Source organism: Sciurus carolinensis, chromosome 14 (genome assembly GCF_902686445.1).
Source record: "Sciurus carolinensis chromosome 14, mSciCar1.2, whole genome shotgun sequence".
Lineage (NCBI taxonomy): Eukaryota > Metazoa > Chordata > Mammalia > Rodentia > Sciuridae > Sciurus > Sciurus carolinensis.
Window position 1 is genome coordinate 12958480 of NC_062226.1, and position 25739 is coordinate 12984218.

The 25739-nt window shown below is 49.5% G+C and overlaps 3 protein-coding genes across 6 annotated transcripts in view; 1 reads left to right on the forward strand and 2 right to left on the reverse strand.

Annotated features, from left to right (window-relative positions):
* The window catches only part of Ttll11 (tubulin tyrosine ligase like 11), a 233373-nt gene that overhangs the window by 203195 nt on the left and 4439 nt on the right, over window positions 1-25739 (forward strand). The window lies entirely within an intron of this gene.
* Dab2ip (DAB2 interacting protein) overlaps window positions 1-25739 on the reverse strand; it is a 241180-nt gene that overhangs the window by 8896 nt on the left and 206545 nt on the right. The window lies entirely within an intron of this gene.
* Window positions 4661-25114, reverse strand: LOC124964751 (26S proteasome non-ATPase regulatory subunit 8-like). Its single transcript, XM_047525409.1, is given in 4 exon segments — window positions 4661-5355; window positions 5358-5830; window positions 5832-5986; window positions 25028-25114. Coding segments are annotated over 4 exon segments (1029 nt in total). The 3' UTR covers window positions 4661-5041.

Below are 25739 nucleotides of genomic sequence, written 5' to 3' on the forward strand. Positions count from 1 at the left end.
CATTGCACATCTCAGGGGGAGAGATGAGAATGGCATCAAGATCAGGCAATCAAAGACACTGTCCCTGGTGTTGGAGAGACGAACAGTTCGCCTGCAAAGGGAACATTTGAGCCCAGTCTCTGGGCATCTTGTCCATCTAACACCTGGCATCTGGAGACTCCTCAACCTGTATTGTCTTTGCAGCCTGGTGTTTTGCTGCTTTAAGAAAGAAGCTAAAGGTCTCTCCCAGAAACCAATAAAAACATGATTGCAAAGCAAGGAAAAATGGATTGGGGAGTCTCCCCACACCCACACACCACCACTTCCCTTGAGAGCACAGAAGGCACATGCACACACCTTGCTCAGAGAGGGAAAGCTAAGAAAGCATAGTTTCACGTCTGATATATACTAGGGACTCTTTGATCAAAATAAGAAATGATTCTTCCACTGCTTGGTGAGCGCCTGAGCTACACGCCCACCCTCCTGGGGCAGTGTTGGTTTGATGGGAATCTACTGGAAACCGTGGGCTCTGGATTCTAACAAACCTGACTTTGAACCTGGGCCTGATAACTTGGTAGTTAGGTGAGCTCAAGTGAGCTGTAACTTCCTCTGAGCCCCATGTTCATCATCTGTGGAAATAACAATGGTGCCCGCCTCACTAAAGTCCTCTCGCAGAGGAATGAACACATGGGAATTGCTGAGAGCCTGCCCCTGTGCCCAGCACACGGATCAGGATTGCGCTCATGTGCTCTCCCTGCACACCCTTCTCAGGAGTTGCATCCTGGGCACTCACTCCTGCCAGGTCTCTGCAGGTGCTGGGGACAGAGACAGAAAGGAGGAACTGTCTCACACCCTAGCCAAGGGTGAGTCGTGGTTGCAGCAAACTCTGCTTTGGTGCACAAGAGTCCAGATCTCCTCACCCCAGGGGCTCCCAATAGTCTGGGAAGAGGATCCTGTGCAGCAGTGGGCACTCCCTGCCTCTGCCTAGCTGTGGCAGGTGCCAGTCCTCTCCCTGAGTCACCTTTCAACTCGGAGCTGACCACCAAACTCAGGCAGCAGCCGGGCTCACCACTCCAACTCTAGGGGAGAATATCTGAGTGACTGAGGGACTCACAGACTGGCCTCCTAACCCCTCTGTAGCCATCCAGTCTCCTACTAGCCAGAGTGACCAGCCGCCTCAGCGGTCCTCTGCCTGGGCCCTTGCCCCTGCTGGAAACCAGCCCCCCCCCAGCTCACCACGGCACAGGACACCTTCCTCCAGGGGGTATCCTCAACCCCAGGCAGCCTCACTCCTCGGCCGCACCAACAGCCAGGGCTGCCCCTTGGTCATGCTGCCCATTAAATTTGGGAAGGAGTAGGTAGCACATGCCCTCAGGTCGAACTAACCTCCTCCGGAGCTCTTCCTACTGACGCCTAGCACTGTGCCTGGAGCATAGTGGGTGTTCCACACGCACACAGCGGTCGGGCAGGTGCCAGACCACGGCAGCAGGCGGTCCTGGGAGTGTCTGAGTCTCTCTGCCATCCCTCGCCAACTTTCCTCAGTCGACTTATGCAAATCATCCGACGCCTGTACTTTCATCAGCTGGAATGAGCCCCAACTGAAAAGTATGTGGTTGCCGATGTACTGAAATATTTAGAAGTATTTTTACTTGGAATGCTTAGCGAAGCCTCCCTTATACATATACATGGATCCCCCGCCCCTCTGGATGGGGGGCCTGGAGAACTAGGCCGGCCTCCCGCAGCACCTCGTGGAGGTGTCTGGCACCGACGATGTTCTTCAGCCTTGAAACCATCTTGCAGTCAGATGGGCCTCTCTGGATGTGTGCCCTACATGCTCATAAAGTAGTCAGCGTCAGAATTATTTTTAATAAAAGTGAGGGAGCCAACAGAAACGCCAGCCGGCCCTACCCCTGCCCAGAAGCTGGGCTTCAAACACAAGCCCTGTAAGATGTCCTGTCCCCAGGCTGCTTCCAGGGGATGTGTCTTCCCATCCACCGTTGCCTGGAAGCCAGCTGAGCACCTGTCCCTCCTCATCCTCAGTCACCTGGAGGGTGGTGAGAAGAGGTCTCTGCCCAACATCTGGACCATCCCCCAGAGGTAGAGAGCAGAGGGAAAGCCGAATTCCTTTTCAGTTCTCCTCTTGACCCTCCTCCCACTTGCTGCCTGCCATCCCAGCTCCTGCGGGAAAACTCAGACGACACTCGGCATCCCTGATCAACACTTGCTCCTGACCTTCAGGGAGCCCTTGGTGAAGGAGCCTAGGTGGCCTCAACAGAGGCTCCAGGACACCCGCCTTGGCTTGTTGTCGGGGTTCAGGAAGGAAGCATATGCCTGGCGCCACTCGTGGCTCTTTTTTAAAATGTTTTCAGCTTGCATCCTCATCCCTGATGTGTGTATGCTTTGCAGATCACAAAATGGCCACCAAGCCCTCCTATCCACTGAGTACCCACTCCTGGTGAGCCAGGCCTTGCTCATGACCCCATTCACAGAGGAGGAAACTGAGGGTCAGAGGAAACTGAGGTAAAGAGACCCCTCAAGCAGCCTGCTAGGGACAGAACAGGAAGTAGCCCCAGTCTCCGTTTGTGCGGTGACAACACTCACAAGCTCATGATGATGAAGGACCATATTGGTCGGCAAATGTCCCCAGACCCGGGAGCTGGGCAGTGGGTGAGACAGTCTGGTCCTGGTGCAGGGCAGCAGAAAGCATGATGGATGTGGCTAAGAAGCACCTGCGAGGCGGTCCCAAGCCCCACCCACCTGCCCCTCCGCCAGCCGCCAAAGGGGCGAGTGCCACATTTGCACCACCTCATGCTACAAAGCGCTGGCTGGATGCTCCCGCCTGTGCCTGGGGGCGGGGGATTCCCCTAGTCCCCTGTTTAAAGCTAAAGAAACAAGGACAAGCAGATGAGGGGCCACCTGCAAAGGCACCCAGCTAGTAGTGGCAGTGTCTGGCCCAGGAAGCAGGTCTCCTCACTAAATCTTCGCCCACCGCCTAGGCACCTGCCAGTGTTGACCCAGATGCCAGTCACATTTACGGAGCGCGGGTTGTGCTCCAGGTGCTTCTAAGCACTTTTCCAAATGATTAGACTTTATTTCATTAGAACACAGGGCAGACAGTCCAGAGAGCACCCCTCACCACTTCCCCATACACAGTTTCCCCTGAAATACCCTCTTGTGTTATTGTGGTACGTTTTTTCACAATGAGTAAAGATCGGTGTGTTATTATTGACTAAAATCCATAGTTTACATTAAGGTTCATTCTTCAAACGGTTTTATGGGTTTTGAGAAATGCACTACGCCGTGTATCCACCATTACAGCATCAGACAGAATAGTTTCACTGCCCTAAAATCCATGCGCTCTACCTGTTCATCTCTCTCCCAATCCCCTAGCCACCACTGATCTTTTCACACTCTATGGCTGTGTCTTTTCCAGAATGACATATTGTTGGAATCAGTATTGAGCCCTTTCAGACTGGCTTCTTTTACTTAGCAATACACATTTAAGTTCCTCTATGTCTTTTTATGACTTCATAGTTCATTTCTTTTATCTCTGAATAATAGTCCATTGAAGGGGGTGTACCACAATTTGTTAGTCTATTCACTTATTGAAGGGTATCTTGGTCGCTTCCAGGTTTGGTAATCATGAATAAAACTGCTATAAATATTCGTGCACAGGTATTGGGTGGAACATAAGTTTTCAACACGGTTAGGCAAATACCCAAGAATGTGACTGTTGGATCATATGGTGTGATGGTTACTTTTAGGTGTCAGCTTGACTGGACTAAGGAATACCTAGAAAACTGGCAAAGAATATTTCTGGGTGTGTTTGTGAGGGTGTTTCCAGAGAAGGTTAGCATGTGAGTCGGTGGACCGAGGGGTGAAGATCTGCCCTCCATGTGGGCAGGCACCATCCAATCAGCTGGGGGTCCAGATGGAACAAAATAGGCAGAGGAAAGGCCATTTTCTCTCTCTCAACACTGCCCCCCCGCACCTCCTGGAACTGGGACTGTCTTCTCCTCCTGCCCTTGAACATCAGAACTCTAGGGTCTAGCCGGGAGGGGTGACATACATCTGTAATCCCAGCAACTCGGGAGGTTGAGGCAAGAGGATCCGTTCAAAGCCAGCCTCAACAACTTAAGCAAGGCCCTGAGCAACTTAGCCAGATCCTGTCTCAAAATATTAAAAAGAGGGGTGGAGACTGGGGTTGTGGCTCAGTGGTTAAATGCCCCTGGGTTCAATCCCCAGTACCAAACAAAACAAAACAAAAAACAAAAAAGCAAACAACTCCAGGCTCTCTAGCCTTTGGATGCCAGAATTTACACCAGCACCCCGCCCCCATTCCCCTGTTCTCAGGCCTTTGGTTTCAGACTAAGAGTTACCCCATCACTTCCCTGGTTCTGAGGCTTTCAGACATGACCATGCTATTGTCATCCCAGGGTCTACAGCCTTTAGACGGCCTGATGTGGGACTCCTCAGCCTTCATAGTTGCATGACCAATATCCCTAAGAAATTCCCTCTCCTTTCATCTGTCTATCTATGTCCTATTGATTCTCTCTGAAGAATTCCAACTGATACATATTATTATGTTTAGCTTTGTGAGAAACTGACCAACTGTCTTCCAAAGTGGCAGTACCATTCTACTTTCCTACCAGTAATAAAGAAGTGTTTCTCTTTCTTTTTCATTTGTAAAATTATTTAATCCACTGCCAACATTTTAAAAATGGGACACTTCACACCCTTTGCTGAAAGATTTGGAGGCCCTGGCCCAATATTCCAGTGTGTCCATTTGGGGCCTGTGCTCTTCCATGTGCCACAGGGCATCTGTGTTTGAGACCAGGAGCAATAGCCACTGGACAGAGGCTGACTAGATGGAGGGTGTTATTTCCAACCCCCATAAGTCCCCAAACTTCCAAGTTCTCCAAAGATGATAATTGTTTCTCTGCCGTCCCAACTGGGGATACAAGGGTCTGGAAGAACGAATGTCAATCCACCTTTATTGGAGGACAACCTGCACTGTGACTCTTAAATAACCATACCCTGCTCTGCCCCAGGGCCAGTGGGCTCAGACAATCATCTCCAGCTGCCGGGCATACTCGATGGCCAGTTCCGTGAAGGGGATGGTGGTGTCTTCTGGCTTCTGCTGCTGGCTGGCAAAACTGTAGTAGTTGCTGGGGCCCAGGACCCACCCTCGCTTCTTAGCATAGTCTGTCATCTTTTTGGGTGTGTTGAAGAAGAAGATCCGGGTGGCCTCAGTGAAAAGGATTTTCTTATAGACTTTCTCAATACACCCTGCCATCTCGTCCCTGATAGTGTCCAGCAGAATGTCGATGAAGAAGGTGTAGCTCTCAGCAGGGATGTTGCCTTTGGCCAGGAAACCTTGTTGTAGCTGCCCTCCATCAGGTACTGCTCAAGGGACACAGGGTGCTTGATGTAGACATTGGTCTGGATATCCTTGGCAGGTAGGCGCTCCAACTCTGTATGAAACTCAGCCACCCGGTTCTGGGACAGCAGGAAGAGGAGGTTGAGGCCCGAGAGCTGGTGCATGTAGGTTGACTCAGGGAGCTGCTCCTTGTAATCAAAGTAGTAGCATTTGAGCTGAGCCACGCAGCGCTCGAAGGAGGGGATGTCCTTGCGAAGGCTGCTGCACTGGGCCCCGATCTCCAATATGTCACGGGCCAGAAAGAGATGTTGTTTGGTCAGCTTGGTCCCTGTGGTTGGCAGGAAGTTAAGCTCCAGCAGAACCAGCTTGAGGCGGCCCAGCTCTTCTCCGCACTTGCTAAGATTGGGGCTTTTCCGGTTCCACTCGCCCTTGAATTGCTCGTACATGCCGGCCGCGGTGGGCAGCACGGCCTGCAGACCCGGAGCTCCAGACGCCCGTCGTTCCGTTCACCGTCATGGCCGCCATCTTCCGTGATTCTGCAAACCGCGGCCTACAGACGCTCGCCCGGCGGAAGTGGGGCCGGGAGGCGGAGCCCAAGTGCGGGGGCGGAGCTACGACCGACCGCCTCTGCCCGTCGCCGTTGGTGTGCGGTAGCTGTCTCTCTCTCTCTCTTTTTTTTAATAGTGTGAAGTGAGCACAACATTTTTTTTTTTTTTAAAAAACCAGGGATTGAACCCAGGGTTGCTTTACTGCTAAGCCACATCTCCAGTCTTTTTATATTTTTTAAATTTTGAGACAGGGTCTTGCTAAGTGGCTTTGGGCTTCACTAAATTGCTGAGACTGATCTTGAACTTGCAATCCTCCTGCCTGAGACTCCCAAGTCACAGGGAATGCAGGCATGTGCCACTATGCCCAGCTAAAGGAGTGATTTTGTTGCTCCACAGTCTTGCCAACACTTAGTATAATCAGTTTTTGGATTTAGTCATTCTAATAGATATGTAGTGGTACCTCACTGTTTTAATTTGAAGTTCCCTAAAGACATTTGATATTGAGCATAATTTCATATCTTTATTTGCCATCTATATATTTTCTTTGGTGAGGTGTCTGTTCATATCTTGGCCCCATTTTTTAATTGGGTTGTTGTTTTTTTTATTGTTGAGTTTTAAGAGTTCTTTGTATATTTTGGAGACAAGTTCTTCATAAAATATATGCTTCATAGATATTTTTCCAAGTCTATCAGTCTATGGCTTATCTCTTCAATTTCCTCTTTTTTTTCTTTTTTTTCCTTTTATGGTGCTGGGAATCAAACCCAGGGCCTCAGCATGCTAGGCAACCACTTCGGAGCTTCCCTGATGATCTCATTTTCTTAACAATATCTTTCTCAGAGTAAAATCTTTTAATTTTAATAAAATTCAACTTAATAATTTTTTTCTTTCATGGATCATAATTTTTGACATTGTATCTGAAATTGCATAGCCAAATCAACATCACCTAGGTTTTCTTCATTTTTCTGTTCATTGGCACAGTATTATTCTAAAATGGACTTGTTACCTAGAAATGTATGTTGCAAACTCTAGGATAATGACTTATTAAAAAAGAAGAAGAAGAAGAAAAACAGTGTTGTCCCAGCTACTCAGGAGGCTGAGGCAGGAGGATCCCTTGAGCCCAGGCGTTTGAGATCAGCCTGGCAATGTAATAAGACACTGTCTCTTATAAAAAAGGAGTGGGAAGAAGGAGAAGGGAAGAAGAAGGAGAAGAAGAAATGATATGCTGAAAAAGAAAATGTAATCATTTAAAATGTTCTATTAAAATGAGAAGGCAGAAAAAGATTAAAACAGAAGACAGAGCAAGTGCAATGAATTGAAAGCAGTTTCAATCATGTTAGGTATTTATCCAATTAAATCAGTAATTACTTTAAATGTGAATGGTTTAAATATATCAATTAAAATAAGAGATTGTCAAGAGAATAAATAATAAGCCCTCCGAGTCGGGTGTGGTGGTACACACCTGTAATCCCAACAGATCTGGAGGCTGAGGCAGAAGAGTTCAGAGCCAGCCTCAGCAACTTAGGGAGACCCTAAGCAACTTAGCAAGACCCTTTCTCTAAATAAAAAGTAAAAAGGGCTGAGGATGTGACTTGGTGGTTAAATGCCTCTTGGTTCAATCCCAGGTTAAAAAAAAAAGAAAAGAAAAAAAGAAAGAAAGAAAATGAGGCTTGAAAAACTGCAGCAGGAAGATATCAAGTTCAAGGCCAGTCTAGGCAACTTAGCAAGACCCTTTCTCGAAATAAAAAATTAAAAAGGCTGGGTATATAGCTCAGTGGTAAAGTGCCCCTGTTCAATCCCCAAGACCACCACCAAAAGAAAGAAAGAAAGGGGGCTGGGGAGATAGCTCAATTGGTAGAGTGCTCACCTTGCAAGCACTAGGCCCTGGGTTCAATCCTCAGCACCGCAAAAAAAAAAAAAAAAAAAAAAAAAGGAAGGAAGAAAGGAAAGAAGGGGATCCAACTATATGTTGTTTTCAAGGAGCCCATTTTAAACATAGAAGCTTAAATAATAAAAAGTAGAGGAGTAGGGCTGGGGCTGGTGTTTAGTGGTAGAGCGCTCACTGAGCAAGTGTGAGGCACTGGGTTCAATCCTCAGCACACATAAAAATAAAGTTACAAAAAAAGCAGAGGAGTAAAGAAACATAAAACATACGCTAACCAAACAAAATGGGATTAGCTATTTTAATTTCAGACAAAGCAATCTACAGAACCAGGAGCATTGTCAGAGACAAAGGTGGTTAGTAATGATAAAGGGGTCAATTCTTCAGGGAAACATGACAATCCTTAACATCTATGCACCTAATAACAATGTCAAAATAGATGCTGCAAAACCAATAGAACCACAAAGAAAAGTAGATAAATCTATAATTTGTAGTTGGAGATTTCAACAGTCCCCATCAGTAACTGACAGATCTGGCAAAGTAGAAAACTGGTAAGGATATAGTTGAATTGAACAGCACCATCAATCAACTAGATCTAATTGACATATTTAATATGCTTTCTCCAACTAGAGCAGAGTATACATTCTCTTCACATGGAACATTCACCAAGACAGAATACATTTTAGACCATAAACACATAGAAACAAAAACAATAGAAATCATACAAAATATGCTCCCAGAGAATTAAACTAAAAATAAATGACAAAAAAAGATAGCTCAGAAGTCCCAAAATAATTGCAGATTAAGTAGTACCTGTCTAAACAATATATGTTCCCTCCGTTTCTATATTCTGGAAGAGACTGAAGAGAATTGGTATCATTTCTTTCTCAAATGTCTGATAGATTCACCAGTGAACCCATCTGTGCCTGGTGCCTTCTTTTTAAGGGAAGTTATTTATTATTCATTCACTCCTTCTCCTAGATAGGAGGCCTATTCAGATTATCTGTTTTTCCTTGTGTGAGTTTTGGTAAATGGTGTCTCTCAAGGATTGTTTAGGATTGGTCCATTTCATCTAAGTTGCCAAATCTGTGGGCATAGACTCCATAAAATTCCTTTATTAGTCTTTTAATGTCCCTGGGAATCATACTGATGCCCCCCTTACATTCCTGATATTAGTCATTTGTAATCGGTAATTAGTGCTATAGGAATCTTCTCTTTTTTTCTCAGCCTAGCTAGAGGTTTGTCCGTGTTACAGCTCTTTTTAAAACAAGCAGCTTTTGGTTTCATTGATTTTTCTCTACCGATTTCCCGTTTTTAATTCCACTGGTTTGTTTTCTAATTTTCATTATTTCTTTTCTTTCACTTATTTTGGATTTAATTTTATCTTCCTTTTCCTATTTTTCTAAAATAAAAGTTGAGGTTCCTGATTTCAGATCCTCCTTCTCATCCGATATGTGCATCCAATGCTACAAATTTCCCATTAACCACTCCTTTCCCTGTGTCCCACACACTTCAATAAGCTCTGTTTTCATTTTTATTTAGTTCAAAATAGTTTCTTCCTTCTCTTTAGTCTTCTTTTCTGAGAGGTTCAATATTTACCTTGCCAGAAGCTGCATTGATCGTTTGTGAAGCTGTTGGTGCCAGAGACGTGGGTTCCCTCTCATGTCCTTCATCCTCATTTTCTCCCCCTGTTGTCTTTGGGTTTCCCTAAAAACCTCTTCCTACACGGAGCCCCGTCTTGCATGTAATCCTGCAGCCCTGTTGCTGTGGTGAGATGCTGAGAGAGAGCGCCTTAGATCTGAAGATGAATCTCACCTGGTGGGCCTGAGTCCATGAATGGCGACTTCCAGAGGGGTTCCTTACCCTTTTTACCCCCGTTTTCCTCCCCCTACATGGGACAGGAAGTCTGGAAGTGCTCCTAATAGCCCTCCTCCAGGTTGGATGTACCTCTGGTGAAGTGGTCTCCCCTCCACAGACCTTTGCTCTGGAGGAAGTCTAGGCATGCTTCAAAGGCCGGGAGCGCTGGGATTTTTTCCCCCATCTTCACCTTGAGAATATGGTGATGGATCCCCTAAGAACCCAAGATCTACCTCCAGGAGTTTTCCCTGTCCATCTGGTGAACACTCCCATCCAGCAACTCATTCTTCCCAGTTACTGGCTCTGCCAGCTTCTGCCCCGGGTGAGCCCACTTGGCTGCTGAGTCTCTGTATTCACCTGTCTCTCCTGCTCTCAACTTGGCAGTTTTCCCTGTGACCTCAATTCTGTGATGGACCCTAGAGAAATCATTGATTTTCAGTTTGCTCAGCTTTATTTTTTTTTTTCCTTGTAGTAAAGATAGGAGTATGGGCCTCTGAGATCAGTTAAAACTGAGAAGCATGTTGCATGTTGCTCACCAGCCCTGAGGGGTAAGCTACCTACTCCAGGTTACAGAGAAGAAATTTGAGACTCCATGAGGTTAAGGAATGTGCCCAAGGTCACCCAGCTAGTGGTGGAACCAAAATTCTTCCTTCGGAATCTAATGGTATTTGAGAAACCTTCGTGGTCACAAGCATTCCGGGAGGGCTTCCCATAGAGGTTCGTCAGAGATATTTAATAGAATCCTTGATCAAATCTGGGCTTAATCACTTGATCCAGGAGTACAATACAAATCTCCTGAGCCATCTGATCAGTTCTCTGTCTGCAGTCAAGAAAATGCCGAGTTAGCAAGAGAGAGCTTGTCCTTCCCTTCTTTCACCAGGAGCACACTGGACACATTCCTCATCTCAGTGCCGGAAGATGAATCACAGTGTTTAAAACCAGTCCTGCAAGTGCCTCTGGAGACATCTGGCCATGTCTGCAGGCAGGTCTGGTGGGAGGGAAGCTGTTCTACTGGCCTTCAGTGGGTAGCGGCCGGGCTTCTGCCAGGCATCCTGTCACATGAGGAGAGTCCCCACACAGAGTTACCCGACCAAAATGTGAAGAGTCACCACGTTTCCCTTTGGGCTTCCCTAAAAGACAGCTCCTGGGGCTGTGATGAGTTCTGGGTTCCCCACAATGGGCATATGACCCAGCAGCAGCCCTGTGAGGGCAACAGGAAGTGCCCCCAGGCTGGGAGGCCCAGGCAGCGCCCCAGCACACCTCATCTGCTCCGTGCGACCTGACTTGACTGAGGCTCTGTGCTCAGCGGCGGTGGGTGCCTCTGCCCACGCTCCCCCAGCATGTCTGCGGAGGGAGGAGGGAGCCTTATGTAAGCGCAGCCTCAAAAGCCTTCTGTCACGTTGGCACCCCTGGGCAGGAGCCCTCCCTTCTAAAATCTCATGACTCTGCACGTCCACTTGCCACCTGCAAGTGACATCCAGCTCGCCAGCCTCTGGGATGGGCCTGGCTGGCCTCGCTCCACCCTCTGCCGCCCATCCCCATCCCAGCCCACCGTCCTGCCCACACCCTGGGTGCCAGTCATTGCAGGCTGCTGGGCAGGCCAACGTGCCTCATCTTGGCACCTGTGCTCCTCCCTGCCTAGAGCGTCCCTCCAACCTTGACCCTTGCGACCTGCTCTGTGACACTTCCAGACCCTCGCTGCCAGGTTGTCCTGCTCTGTGCGATGTGGTGTGGTTCTTGGCACACTTGCCCGCAGGTCTGAGTCTGTGCCTCTCTCCACCTGCTCCAGCCAGAGGCTGAGCGCCTGCAGGTCAGCGCTCAATTTGGGTTGGGGGCCCGGGACCACGCCCAGGAAAGTTGCTTGAATGAACGAGTGAATGATTATAAACCCAAGGAGATGCGTGGAATTTCCCCGGGGCTCCTTATTCTCAGAGTGGCTACTTCTAGGACCTCTAGCAGTTCCCTGTCACTCACCTGGTTATTTGAGACTCAGGACGTGTGACCTTAGCTCTACCGCTTCTTGAACAAGTCACTTGCCCTCACTGCCCTGCACAAGCAGCCAGGCATTAACCACACACCCACGGGCCCACCTAGAGGAGGCGACAAAATCCCAACCAACTCGGGGAGGCTCCCTGATTCTCCGTTTGCGGTGGCCCTAACTGGCCCCCAGACAGTGCTGCTCCTAGGCGTGAGTACAGTGAAAGAAACGTTTTCTTGCACTAATAAAATTACCTTCTCTAAAGAAGGCAATTTGCATGTTAATGTTTTGGGTAATTCTGTGCAGCTCCAATGCCCTCAGGGCTGCAATTTCTCTCTGACAAAGTGACAAAAATAAACTCCCGCATAAAAGAGCATTTCTCTTCTCTCTCATTTGTACTCTAACGTGACATCCTTAATGTGAGTCAAGTTGAAACCCACTGCTCTGTCTTATTTTTGACACCGATCTGCCTCATGTCATCTCTCCAAGTGACAGGTGGATTCTGAAGAGTCTCTCAGAGGGGTCTCTCCTTGAGGAGAGTCCCCTTCGTGATTGGGCTCCACCCTCGCTCCCCACCCTCCATCCCTCCAAGGCTGAGGCTTCTGTCTTCTATACATTCTAGAAGGTCCAGCTAAGTGACTGGAGGGTGGACAGAGGGAGCAGGAGAGAGCATGGACTTTGGTGGGTGAGGCCATCTTCAGGAGACAGGGCCACCAAAATGGGATGGGGCTTCCAAGCCACTGCCCTGCTAGAGAGCAGACTATTTTTTCCACCAGACTTGGTCCTACTCTGATGACTTAAGGACTGTTGAGAAAGAAGCTCACCTTCATGGGACATGGGCCAGACACATGGACCCACCTCATCCCAAGAACCAGGAGGGAGAAGTGGAAGCTGAAGTTCCAAAGTGCCATGAACTAGCCACAGTGGCCGAGCAGCATGGAAGAGGCGGACCCTGCACTCGGCACCCAGCCCGGGTTCTCTCTGCCCCCAAGGGGTCAACTGCTGTTCCTCAAGGGCCTGCCACACACCAGGCACTGGTGGTGAGAGGGATGTGGTGGGTAAACAGAGCACCCAGGTCCTCTTGCCCCTGACACCTGGCGGCAGAGGCAGACTTCCAACACAGATGCACACCTGGAACCAGGGGTTTTGAGGAGTTCTGTGAAATAACATAGCCACATTTTAATAAGAATGCCAGAGAGGACCTGATTTATATCAGGGAGTGGGTCAGGACAGAATTGGGACAGAAGGAAGGACCCAGAAGTAAGAAGGTTTGCAGTAGGTTCTGGGAGATGAAAGATGGAAGGGAGAGAGAAATAGGGAACTCAGGTGCACCAGGCAGCTGCAGACGCTGGGCGGGGCTGGCTCTGGCAGGGCTGTCCGGGAGTCTAACGCAGTCCAGTGTGTGGTTGACTAGGGTCTTTAAGAGGTGGTCCTGAATGTTCCCATGGAGCTGGGAGGACAGTGAGAAGGCTGTGAGGGACACCGGGAGCCATGGCCACCCAGGCTGGGGGTTGGCAGATGGAAGCAGGAGTTATAATACTGCAGAGGGGTGGAGGGTGGGCTGGGGGGCTGTGGCATAAAAGATCGACCCCCAGGTCTTAATCTGTTCTAGAAAGTAAATGAGTGGAGATGCCATTTATAGATGCAGTCAGACTCTAGGACAGGCAAGCCACGACCAAGACATTCATTTTTAACAGGCTCCTTGAGATGCTAATGAGGTATCCGGGTGGCAAAGAGCAGTCTGGCCCGCAGATAACGACTGGGACCATTTTGAACCTCATGAATTCATTGAAGATATTTAAAGCCCAAGGAATGAATGACAGGAAGAGAGAGCAGAGGAGCCTGGCGAGAGCCCTGCAGGACCCAAGGCAAGGCCAAGCAGAGGAGCCTGCAGAAGAAAGAAGAGCCGGAGCCAGCAGGAGTCTACCAAGAGAAGCAGGAGGGTGGCACCAGACGGCACCTGGGAGGCAAAGAGGCGTCCACACTGTCAAATGCTGTGGAGGGATAGCTGAGAGCCCAGAAGGGAGTGCAGGTGCCCGTAACTCGCAAGAGCTGCTGGACGGAGAGGCAGGGGAGGGAGGAAAGGACTCTGGGGAGCTAGAGGGGAGACCGTGCAGGCAGGGCCTGGGCCAGCACCCCCTAGGGAGTTTGGCTGAGCAGGGAGCAGAGAGGGTGTTGGTGGGGGAGGTGCAGTGCTGGGCAGCCTTTTCCACAATGCAGGATCCCAGGGCTGCCTGGCGGCTGACAGGCACCTTCAGGAGCAGGGGAGAAACTGACAAGGTGGCACTGAAGGCAGGTCTCTATGCCGCCTGCCTTTCCTCCCTTCACTGCTCCGTCCTCAAGCTCCCCACCCAGGCCAGCCCAGCAGTACCTGCCGTGCTCCCCAGCACCCAAAGAAAGCTGCTTTGTAGCACTAAGATCTCCACGACCTAGCTCCTCTGGTCCAGACAGATCCTCCCCGGCCAACTCTGATGGACAAAGTCCTGGTGACCCTTCAAATCCCAACCCCAAGACAGTTTGCAAGACCTGTCAAAATGCACACACCTTTTGACCCAGAAGTTCCACTGGAAAAAAAGCAGTCTCTCATTCAACTGTTGTATGTACTGATACAGGTACAGAGATGTTCGTCGCCACATTGTTGGTCATATGGAAAAGAGAAGAAAAGAAAGAAAACATCTTACGTGTCCATCACTGGGGAAGGGTTTTTAAAAATTGTGGTACATGCACACTATGGAATTCTACCCAGCCTGTGAGAAATGGAGAACTTCGTATGCTGCTCTGAAGAGGTGTCAAGACAGATGGCTAAAAAGTGCAGCGAAAATACATGAAATGTATGTGTGCACAGAATTATGTCTATGGATGCCGATGCACAGAGAGAGATGCATACATTCCATTTTATACATATATGCCGGAGATTACCAAGAGCACGCACTTCCAGAGCACAGGAACTGGAGGAACAGGGCGGAGGAGGAAGGCAGACTCGCTTCCCACCACGCACACGGCTCCTCTGTCAGTTTCCCCTCCTTTCTTGCCTCTCCCAGGCAATGTTTGGCGTCTTCCTTTGTATTAGAACCTTATCCACAACCCCCCTTCATTTCATGCCCCTCTCTCCCATCGGCCTGTCCCCACTTCCCTGTCCCCTGCCCTGAGGCTTGTTCCCCTCTGCGTCCACCTGGTGCGGATGGAAGTGTGTTGCCACAGCGCTCCCTTGGGGATCCTCTCCGAGCAGGACTGTTTTGTGGGACCCATGAGGAGCCATCTCACATTTCAGTCCAGGCTAAGAGCAGAGAACAGAGAAAGGGGCTCCTGGGGCGGTAGAGAGTGAGCACTCCATGGCCAGACACAGCCAAGTGGTGGATTGGATGACCTCGGTGGTGGTGCCGGGGAGGGTGACCCAGGGCCCAGAGCCTCACAGGGCAGCTGCGGGAAGGCAGGGAGTGTGAAAGTCATGCTTCTCGGCTAACTCGCCCGAGCGAGCCTGATGCCTGGAAGCCGCACAGGGACAGGAGAGAGTCACCAAGCTGGGTTCAGATCCCCACCACCAACTCCAGTCTGTGGGGCTCTAGGCCCACGGCTCTGCCTTCTTGCGCCACCAGACAGAACGCAAGGCAAAAGCGAAGCTTCACCAAGTCATTAAACACAAGCAAAGAACCAAAGGGCAAAGGCGCCAGGTGGGTAGGACCCAAAAGCATCTGCCACCCACATTTTGTTTTGAGGATTAAATGAGAAGTGCCCATAAAGTGAGCGCCAAAGAGCCTGAGGGCCGGCCGCAGGCACCGGTGCTGACTCCTCCCCTCCGATCCCCGATTGTGTTACTCGACTGTTGTCCTGTAAAGCCTGGGGCTGCTCTCCCTGAAGTCCTCCCCAGGTTGGAGATTCTGACCACTTGCTGAGGAGCGAGCATCGAGACTCACTGGAGCCCTTCATCTCGAGAAAGGTCTGGAAGGGTGTGAAGCAGTCACACCATAAGAAGTGACGGTACCGTGGCCTGCCTTCACAGACGGTGACTCAGGAACTTGTCTGAGTCGTGGTGGAGCCCGGTGATGTGGGATTCAACTGGACTGGGACCTCCGGCCCCCTGAACCAGCCAGGGATAGACCTGTGATTAACGAGAGACGGCGGGGGTGCTTCCGCCTCTGATGTTGTGCGTGGCTCAGGCGCTGCTGCTTCTGGGGGTCGTGATTTTTCTGCAAGGTTTGTTTCTGGTTCCAGCCTGTCTCTGGTTCGCTCTCCAGCCAGCCAAGGACAAAGGTGATGTCGTCTTGTTGCTGCAGTAACGCTTACGGACAATGACTGCGGGTGCTGCGGGCAGTGACAGGAGGGAACAAGGGCCCTACCTTTCTTCCCTAGAAGGCTGAGGGGGTGGGGGGGAATCTCGCTGGTACAGAGAACAGGGCGGTAGTGGGGATCCCAGCACGACCTCTGCAGGTGGCCTGGGGCGTGTGCCTCTGGCGGTTCTTCACTCCTACAGACACAACTGAGGATCAGCAGCCAACCTCTTGGGGCAACAGCCACAGGACATGGAAAGTACTCAGCGGGAGTCCTGGCAGACAAAGCGTCCTAAATAAATGCGTCTTATAATTTTAGTTATTCCCTTTTTAAAAATTCAGAAGCCACGATCACTCCCAATGCTTCTAGAATCCAGAGCAAGCACCCAGCACAGCCCTCCTTTGACAGAAGAAGGGGAATGTGAAGCCCATGACGGGGAAGTGACCAGCTCAAAGCCATGCAGAGAGCACGGAGAAGCCAGTCTCCCAAATCCTCGCCTTGTGAACGTCAGTCTGGCAGGGAGACCAGCAATCAGCTAGCAGCCATGAAAGAAGAAACCGGAACCGATACTCCAATAGCACTCCGGGCAGGTGAGGGCAGCCTGGGGAACCCAGAGGCACTCTGCCACCAGGTTTCAGCTCTGCACTGGACTTGTTCTGGGTGGGGCCTCGCTAACGCCACTCAGGCTTTTGCTTTGCTGACCCCATTTTACAGATGAAGAAAATGAGACCCAGAGACACAGAACGCCCTGCCAGCTAATAAGTGGATCCATCTGTTCTGCCCCGAGTCAGAGCTCATCGCTGTCTCATGGGAACTGCCCAGGTTTGATCTACCAGACGTGAAGTCCTCTGAGACCCCAGGGCCTGGGGAGACGGGGCAACAGCAAGCGGGGAGCTAGGCTGCCGGGGCCCTAGGAGTGGAGCGACAACGGAGCTCTTGGTGATGAACCACCTCGCCGCTCACACAGCCCTCGCAGATTGCTCTTCTGAGGGCCGTTTCATCGCACAGAGAGGGGTCACTAAGCTAATTCTAATCCAGATCATTCAGCTTTATTTCCTAGCAATGATTCCGAACAGAAAACTTGTATTCGCATCCACTTAGGATTTCACTGTGAGACAGAAACATCCATTCTAGGTGAGGAATAAGAAAGATTTAAAGGTTGGGGAGAGAAAAGGGATGGCAAGGACCGACCTTGCCCGCCAATACCTTGAAACAGAAAGGCCAGCGAGGCGCTTGGGTAGTTTTGAGAGGAAAAAAAAAAATCTCATATTCAGTCTGGGATAATATCCCTGGCTGTCGACGATGATTTGGATTTAATTATATCATATATGCAAATGTGCTCTGTAAACTGTAAAATAATACATAAATGTCAGATGTTATGAAAGCCTAATAGTGTAGGAGAAAGAACGTGGGTTTGAGTGTGAGATAGGAGGGATTGAAACACTGCCTCGTCCACCTGGGGGGTGACCTTGACAAGCCTCTTGACCTCCCTGGGCCTGGTTCCTCAACTGTAACTGGGGACTACCTGCAATACTGGCCTTCTTCAAACACTGAGGACCCAGTGAGAAGGTGGATATTCTCTGTAAATTGGAAAGCGCTATGCACATATAAGGTATTATTCTTGTTTCCATCCTTAAGCCCCAGAATAGATGATGGGATTACTGGAGAGCAGCTGCCGTGCCTGCATTAAGTCCTGTGTGCAAGGATGCCTTCCCGGGAGTGAGGGGAGAAAACTCCACCCCCACCACCATGCAGGAGCCAGTGGGCCCACCCTCATCCCAGTGATTGACAGAATGAGGCCTGGCCTGTCAGAGGCCGCATCTCAATAGCCCAGTGGCTGTCTCCAGTGAGAGGTGTGAGTCTGGCTGCAACTGGAATACTTCAAAGGCCGCTTCCTCCAGTGACATCCATCAACCCAAATGAAGTTCTGAAAAACACTCAACAGCCTATCTTTCAGGTGTGGGAGGCAGGAGGGGAAAGTCAGTTTGCAAAGACCAAAAGATCCGACTACCTTCTTACTGACATTCAGCAGAGATGGATGAGGCCCATCCCTCATTCACTGTGAGGCCAGTATTGTTTCTGGAATTTTCTTCTTTTAATCTTGGAGGTGCTAGAGGCAACTTTGACTTGCCCATCTCTTTGAAGACTCTCAAAATAGCAGTGGAGTGAAGAAGCTAAGAGAGAGGTCCTTGGGTCTGCCACCTACCAACTGTGTGACTTTGGCATGGCTCTTGAATGTGAGATGGAATTGAAGATGACACCTCAGTGGGTTTTGTATGACAAAGATGAGCAACATACAGGGAGCTCTTAGCCCAGGGTCTCACATGGAATGAGAGCGCAACAATGAAGCGTTATTAATATTTACTTTCGTTACTGTTACTGTAACAGGTTAGTAAAGGAGTGTTACCACCAGATCCTTCCAACTCCCAATCCCAGCTGGGAGGGGTTACGGGCTCCACAAAAAAGGGTAGCCCTTCTCTGATTTTTCCTAATGTCTTCGGTAACCTCAGGAACTTGGGTAGCAGACGAGAGTGTTCCCACTTGGGCACGACAGGGGGTTTAAGAGTGTCAAGGATTAAAATTCACACGTTGAAACTAATCCCCAGTGTGACAACTTGGAAATGGGTCCTCTAAGGAAGGAGTTGACATTGAATGAGGTCAGAAGGTGGGGCCCTGATCCAATAGGATTAGTATCCTCATCTGAGGAGACGCCAGAGACCTCAGTTGCTCACTCTGTCATGCAGAGACAAAGTGGGCCGGGCAGAGAGCCCTCACAGAACCCGTGCCCATGGGCACACTGTCCCGCACCTCCAGGCCCGGGAAAGTCAACTTCTGCTGTTCTAAGCCTCCCAGTCTCTGGGATTCTGTTAGGGCTGCCCAAACAGAGTAAGCCCGGGACAGGAGTGGGCAGTGGGCTTCCAGGGGAGAGAGCTTCTCTGAGCACTCCCAAGGGCCTTGGTCCCCCGGCAGCTGCCCCAGAGAGCATCCTCTTGATTACTGCCCTGCCTCCTCCAGAGCCCTTCCAGATGTGGCCAGTTGCCGCGATGGTTGTTTTTAAGGTGTCCGATCACCCACTGGGATGGGATTCCCAAATTCGGTTTAAGAGGTCTCATTGCCTGTTCACAGGCAGAATCTCAAGCGGGAGGAAGCGTGGACCTGCGTTTGTGGTAAAGTCCTCAGCTTCGTGTATGCATAAAGGTTAGAAAACTCTTGCCTTCAAGCGGGGAGCCTCGTCTCCCGGGCCTGGTGTCCCAGGCCCTCCCTCACAAGGACGCCTGACCTGCCCTCACACCTGCATTCAACCCATGGACAGATCCTGGATCTCACTGACAGATCCTGGATCTCACTGACAGATCCTGGATCCCTCAGACTACACCCAGAATCTAATCATCCATCACCATCGCCACCTCTGCCACAGTGGTCCAAGCCACCACTCTCGGTTCTTGCTTGGACTAGTGCAGTCGCTCTGTGAGGGACTTTCTTGCTTTCTTCCACACGCACCCCCTACCACTAGGTCTTAACACAGCAGCCACAGGGTCACTTCAAATTCCTCAGTGGCTTCTGGTCTCCTTCAGCATAAAATCCAATGTCCTGCTGTGGTCTACAGGGCTGTCTGTGGTCTGACCTTCTAGAACCTTCCCAGTCTAGCTCCATAAGACAAAGGGCTCTGTAGCTCTCCTGCACTTAGTGGTCCAGCAATGATACTGGAAGAAACCAGGGACGTGTGGTTTCCCAGAAACTAAAAGAGGGCTTAATGCACAGTTGGAACAACTTCATGGTTTTTCAGCTCCGTCATTAGTCCTTTAAAAATAACTGACCGGAGACTGAGGATGAAATGTTCACTCCTAGTCAAGGACTCTCCCCTGTAGCTGTTGGTTGCGGTTTCTCTCCATCCATGTCTTTTTTAAAAATGCAGACATTTTTAGCCAAAGGTAACCTTCTTGCAGTTTACCACAGGTCTTTTTGCAAATCAGCAGATGGGCTTTCAGAAACAGACTGGGCTCAGCTTGGTGGGGGCAGCATTCTCAAAGTGGGTCCCTGGTCCGCAGGCCTCAGCATTGCCTGGAAACTTATTGAACATGCAAATTCTCAAGGCCCCACCTCAGGCCTCTGAATCAGAAACTCGAGGTGGCACCTCCATGTACACTTTTTCCCCTTTTTTTGGTACTAGGGATGAGCCCGGGGGTGCTTTACCACTGAGCTACATCCCCAGTCCTTTTTATATATTTCATTTTGAGACAGAGTCTCACTAAGTTGCTTAGGGCCTGCCTAAGTTGCTGAGGCTAGCCTCCAACTTATGATCCTCCTGCCTCAGCCTCCCCAGTCTCTGGGTTTACAGGTGTGCACCACCAAGTCCCAGCTCCATCTGCATTTTAACACAGTCCCCCAGAGGATTCTAAAGTTCAAGGACCTCTGCTCTGTATCATGTTGGTTTCTTAAGGCAGCAAATCTCAGAGAAGAGTTTTTCTATACCCAGGCTTATCTCAGTGTTCCTAGCTATAAAGTTGTAAAATGGAAATAATAAGGCCTGCATCAAAGGTTCGTGTCTGCCTGAGTGTGTTCAATGGATATTTGTTGGTCCTGTCGTGTGTCTGACTGTCCTGCATGCTGGGAATAGAGAAATGATTGGGACATATTCCCTGCCTCTAGGCTTATTAAAGAGACAGTCACATACTCAGGGTTTATCTCAATATATGACAATAATCCAGAGGAAGCACCAAGCAAGGGCTCTTAACTCCACCTGGGGTGGACAGAGGCAAGTTTTCTATCATCAGTGACTTCAGAGGCTGGATTGGAGGGATTTTAAAAATAATATATATGTATGTTTGTACCAGGAATTGAACCCAGGGCTGCTTAACCACTGAGCCACATCCCCATCCCCACATCTTTTTTTTTTTTTTTTTCCTTTTGTTTTTAAGAGACAGGGTCTCACTAAGTTGCTTAGGGCCTCACTAAGTTGCTGAGGCTGGCTTTGAACTTGTGATCCACCTGCTTCAGCCTCCTGAGCTGCTGGGATTACAGGCGTGCACCACCATGTCCAGCTTAAAAATGATATCTCTTTTTCTAATTATAATCAAAATTGAGTAGGCATTATCTTTTTTGGAAAACACAGAAAAGTAGAAAGAATTTTTTTTAATGCCCTAGAAGTCTAGCGTGGCTCCCTGCCCCCCTGTACTGTAAATGAGGTGGCAGTGAGCATCACTGCAGGCCGTGATCCTCTGGAAGGGAGAGTGTGTTAGGGAAAATTCCTAGAATTATGATCAGAGGGTTAATGATAGGAACTCTCGAAAGGCTCTTAAACTTTTGCCATACTGCTTCCTAAAACTCCATAGCAATTGCTGCTTCCCGGTTCCCATTCGTTTACACTTAGGTTGGTTCAGTGAGTGAGCAGTTGCTCCCTGGCTTCAATGGGACAGAACGTTCTGTCTCCCACCTACCCGTCGGTGCCTTTTGTCCATTGTGGTGCTCCATAAGGTTTTAAGAATTTTTAACATGAAATTAATTAGCAGACAAATCTAACATTTATTAAAGAAAAACAATAATCCAGATTCCTGGGGTTTTATTGTTAGGGAATAAATGAATTGGAAATAAAAACAATGACATGCCAACTGTTCATTATAATATTCTCAATAAGAGAACAGTCTTAGTATCCTACAGGGAGGGGTGGAGAAATGATGTGCCTGGCAAAAAAATTGATAGCACATTTGTTTGTTTGAAATGAGGTCTTGCCACATTGCCCAGGCTGGTCTCAGACTTCCAGCCTCCTGCTGTTGTCTGCCTCAGCCTTCTGAGAGGCTGGGACCACAGCCAGGTGACAGGATGCCCAGCTTTGATGGAATATTATGCAATCGTTAAAACAATGGCTAAGAAGGCTGCACAGAAACCCACAAAAATGTGTATTATTTTAGGCAAAATAAAGTACATGCATGTGTTGTCACCACAACTGGGAGAAAGCACATCCTCCGGTGGACAGAAAGTGGTAGAAGGGCAGTCGGCCAGCACACCTGAGATCTAGAGGGAGGCCAGGACTGAGCTTCTCCACGTTCTCCACCACTATTCCCACTGTGTTCTATCATAAGTCATGATAAGGAAGCGGAAAGACGCGGCTCCTCCTGACAGAACATATTCACACTCTGAGAAGGCTCTAGAAAAGGCTGGAAGCTCCAGCCAGGTAAGAGTTGCCCCTCTGCCCCATCCTGGCTCACTCCTTTGGTGGAAACCCCAGCAACCCGATCCTGAATCCAAACTTAGGTTATTCTGAGCGTCCGGCTCCCCTGTTCTCCTCCGCCCCCTCCCCCCACCTCCTCCAGCCTTAAAAAGGCTCCGTTCTCTGAAGCTCACTGATGTCAGGCCACCATTTTCCTGGACTGCCTTGATGAAATGGGGATCAAAGCCAATCTCTTGTCCAACTCAGAGGTGCAGCCTCTCGGAGGGGCCGTGGGCAGAGCCCCAGGTTCGGCGTATGCAGCAGGGGCGGCTCCCGTTTCCCAGGCCTCACTGTCCTCTGTGCCTGCTGGAACTTGCTCCCCAGGGCTGAGCAAAGGGCACAGGGCTGCCAGGCAGCCGAGACGGCCTCTCCCCAGCCCCTGGCCCCAGAAGCATGTGGGCTGATTCTTTTCTCTCGGTTTCTATGTGGGGGATGGGGCGTCGTGCAGGCTGAGGATACTCTGAGCTCATCCGGAGACCTGGCGCTTGGTCTTGTTTTCGTCTGCTACCGACTATGACTTGGGAATCTCATGTGCCACCAGCCCTTCGGTAAGACGAAAGATGTCGGGCGCAGATTCCAGGATAATGACAGCGGCCTTGCTGGTTGGGCAGGTCCAAGGGCCCTGAGGGACGAATGGCCTGTGGGCAGGACTCTGAGCCACCCCTGCCTGACTTCAACAGAGACTTTCATATCCATGACCCTTTGCTGCCTCTTTCTTCCCTTGACTGTGGTTCCCCCTTATCTAGAGTTTTGCTTTCCGGTTTCAGTTACCCACCGTCAATGTCAGACTGAAAATAGTAAATGGAAAATTCCAGAAGTAGACAATTCGCAAAGCTATAAATTGTGCACCTGAGTAGAACGATGAAATCCCAGGCTCTCCTGCTCCATCTCTCCCAGGCTGTGAATCCTCTCTTGGTCCAATGTGTCCATGCTGTCCAAGCCACCTTCCCATTAGTCACCAAGCAGCCATCTCCCTTATCGGGCCAACGGTCACAGCATTGCAGTGCTTGTGTCTGGTTTACTCAATACTGGCCCCAGAGCACAAGGTAGAGATGACCAAGAAGCACCAGGGATAAGACAGGGCAAGTGAACTCTGGTGCTTTGTGGCTATGTGCTGAGACATATCCTCCAAGCGTAAAGGGGTCTTGTGGGGACTGTTGTTTAAAACAACTTATAAGTTGAAGAGATACACAGAAATTTGCACTGCATTTTTTTCAAAGAGTTATGTGCTCCTGGCTTCAAGTTCAGGTGACTGCAAAGGGTTCATGACTAAAGGTAGCTGTTTGCACACGTTTACTGTCGAAACTCAGGAATGGAGAAAGCAACAGACAACCAAGTGTCACGGTTTCAATCCATGTCTCTCTGTCTCGAGTGCCTCCTTCTAGATAGCCAAACTATGCTTTCTTTCCCCCCAAATAAGCCTTCACTGTGTTTTTTGCTGAGCATTATAGCTCTAATCACAGTCTGCCTTCAATGAAGGGAACAAAAGTAACGTTTGCTAAGTGAAAAGGAGCAGCAAGTCCTTGACTTTTGCTAATCAGTGTGGCCCAGAGAGCAGCAGCGCCTGCACTACTCCAAAGCCAAAGGCATGCAGTGTCTTTGGCCCCACCCCAGAATCTGAATTTTAACAAGATCGTGGTGACTGGGATGCTGCTAAGAGTCTGGTACATCAGAGCTACTCAAAGTTGCAATCCACAAACCGTTTGTTACGTGGGCATGGGATTTGAGCCAGAGTGTAAACTGCTTCCTTAATCCAGAAAGACTTGCTACAGAAGACTGTCAGCTGAACTAGACAATGTGATTGATGAGGAGAGGTGATTTACATTCTGCACTGAGCTCCTTATCTTGTCAGGGACCAGGGACCAGCAGTTCATGAACTTGGCACCCTCAGAGGCCACACTCTTCAGATCACATAGTTGGAAATGGGGGGCAGGTGGGGGAACTGAGTTTCTCTGGCTTTACATCCTGGCTCTTCTACTCCATGTGTCTGACCCTTCTACCCAACTGTGTGTGCATGAACACAGACTCAGATGCACACACATGTGCATGCATGCAACACGTCCACGCATGCCCCAGGAGAGCTTGACCCAGAGTGGGTCATTGGGACTCATCTGCCTCCTGGTCAGACTGAGGCCCCATGTCCCTAAGTCTGTTCACACTAGGCCTTTGCTTTTGTCAAAAACGTTTTCCACCAGGGTCATGTGCTCTTTATCAACTCTTCCTTTCAGGGCCAAGCAGAGCAGGGACTTGAAGGGTGTCCTGAATCAAGAGTAGCAGAGCTGAAATAGCTGATGGGCTTGGAAGGAGACAAAAACCAACCAATTTGCTCAGCTCAAGCTCCAAAGCAAAAGTGCTCTTGGATTCCAGGGTCCATATATATGCAGTATCTACAGACTGTGGGCTAGGCTTCTGCCCACGGTGGCAGGCAGGGGCATAGCGTGCCCTCCGCTGGGAAGAGATTAGCAGAGTCTGAGCCAATCTCATCTGAAAGTACTATGTTGGCCTTCAGTCTGACCTGAGTGTCCCCCCTCCCCAGGGAGCCCAGGGAATCCCAGAGATCTAGACCCCAGGGTCCATATTCACTAGGATGTTGCCAAGACTAAAAACCTTTCATGCAGTACAACTTAGTTTAAAATTTTTGACTTTCCAAGCAGGATGCAGTGGCATGTAACTCAAGAGGCTGAGGCAGGAGGATTGCATGTTTAGTGCCAGCTTCAGCAAATTTGCAAGGCCCTAAGCAATTTAGCAAGACCCTGTCTCAAAATTTAAAAAAATTTAAACAGTGCTAGGGATGTGGTTCAGTGATAAAGCACCCCTGTGTTCAATGCCCAGTGCCTAAACATTAAAAGTTTAAAATTTTGACTTTGCAGACTTTTCTCTGACTGTGTAACGTTATTAAGGAAGTCACTTAATGTGTCAGTTTCCTCACCCGTACAGTGGGTATAAAGATAGTGACCCCCTGAGGATCGGTGGCAATGTCTCGAAGTGCCAAGCTTTGACTCACTCGTCCCTCCATCGTTCACCCATTACCCCATGTGTCTGGCATGTCTACACTGAGCACCTCCAGGCTACCTGGCACTGGGGACAATGATGAACGGAGCCCACAGTTCAACAGAGCAGAGAGGAGCAGAGTCAAGTAACCACACACGCCCCCTGTGCGCCACAGTCAGGCTGCCAAGAAAGTGCGAGAAGCCTGTCCCTGGGGTCCATCTAATCTGGACATCAGGAAGGTTTCACTGAACAAGGGACTTTGAGCTCAGATCCCAAAGATGGGTAGAAGTTTATGAGGCAAAGCAGGGGAAGAACATTCCAGAGATACAGTGGGGACCATACATCACACATTCCAGAATATAATTTTGACCAGAGAGAGCTTTACTTTTTGAGGTAAAATTCACATCGAGCAGAATGTGTAACGCTTAAGGCACAACTGGGCGTGTCTGGACAAATGCCCGGGCCTGTGTAACCAGTGCTCCCCTGAACACGTAGAACTTAGCTCTCAGGTTGGGTTTATCTGAACAACTTTCCCCGCTTAATTAGAAAAGTAAGGGAGCTGGGTTTTAATGAGGACGTTTAACTGCAGTGCCCAGGGACGAGGCCTTCGGCTAGGTTTAGATTCAAACCCTACTTTCTACGTAGGTCTC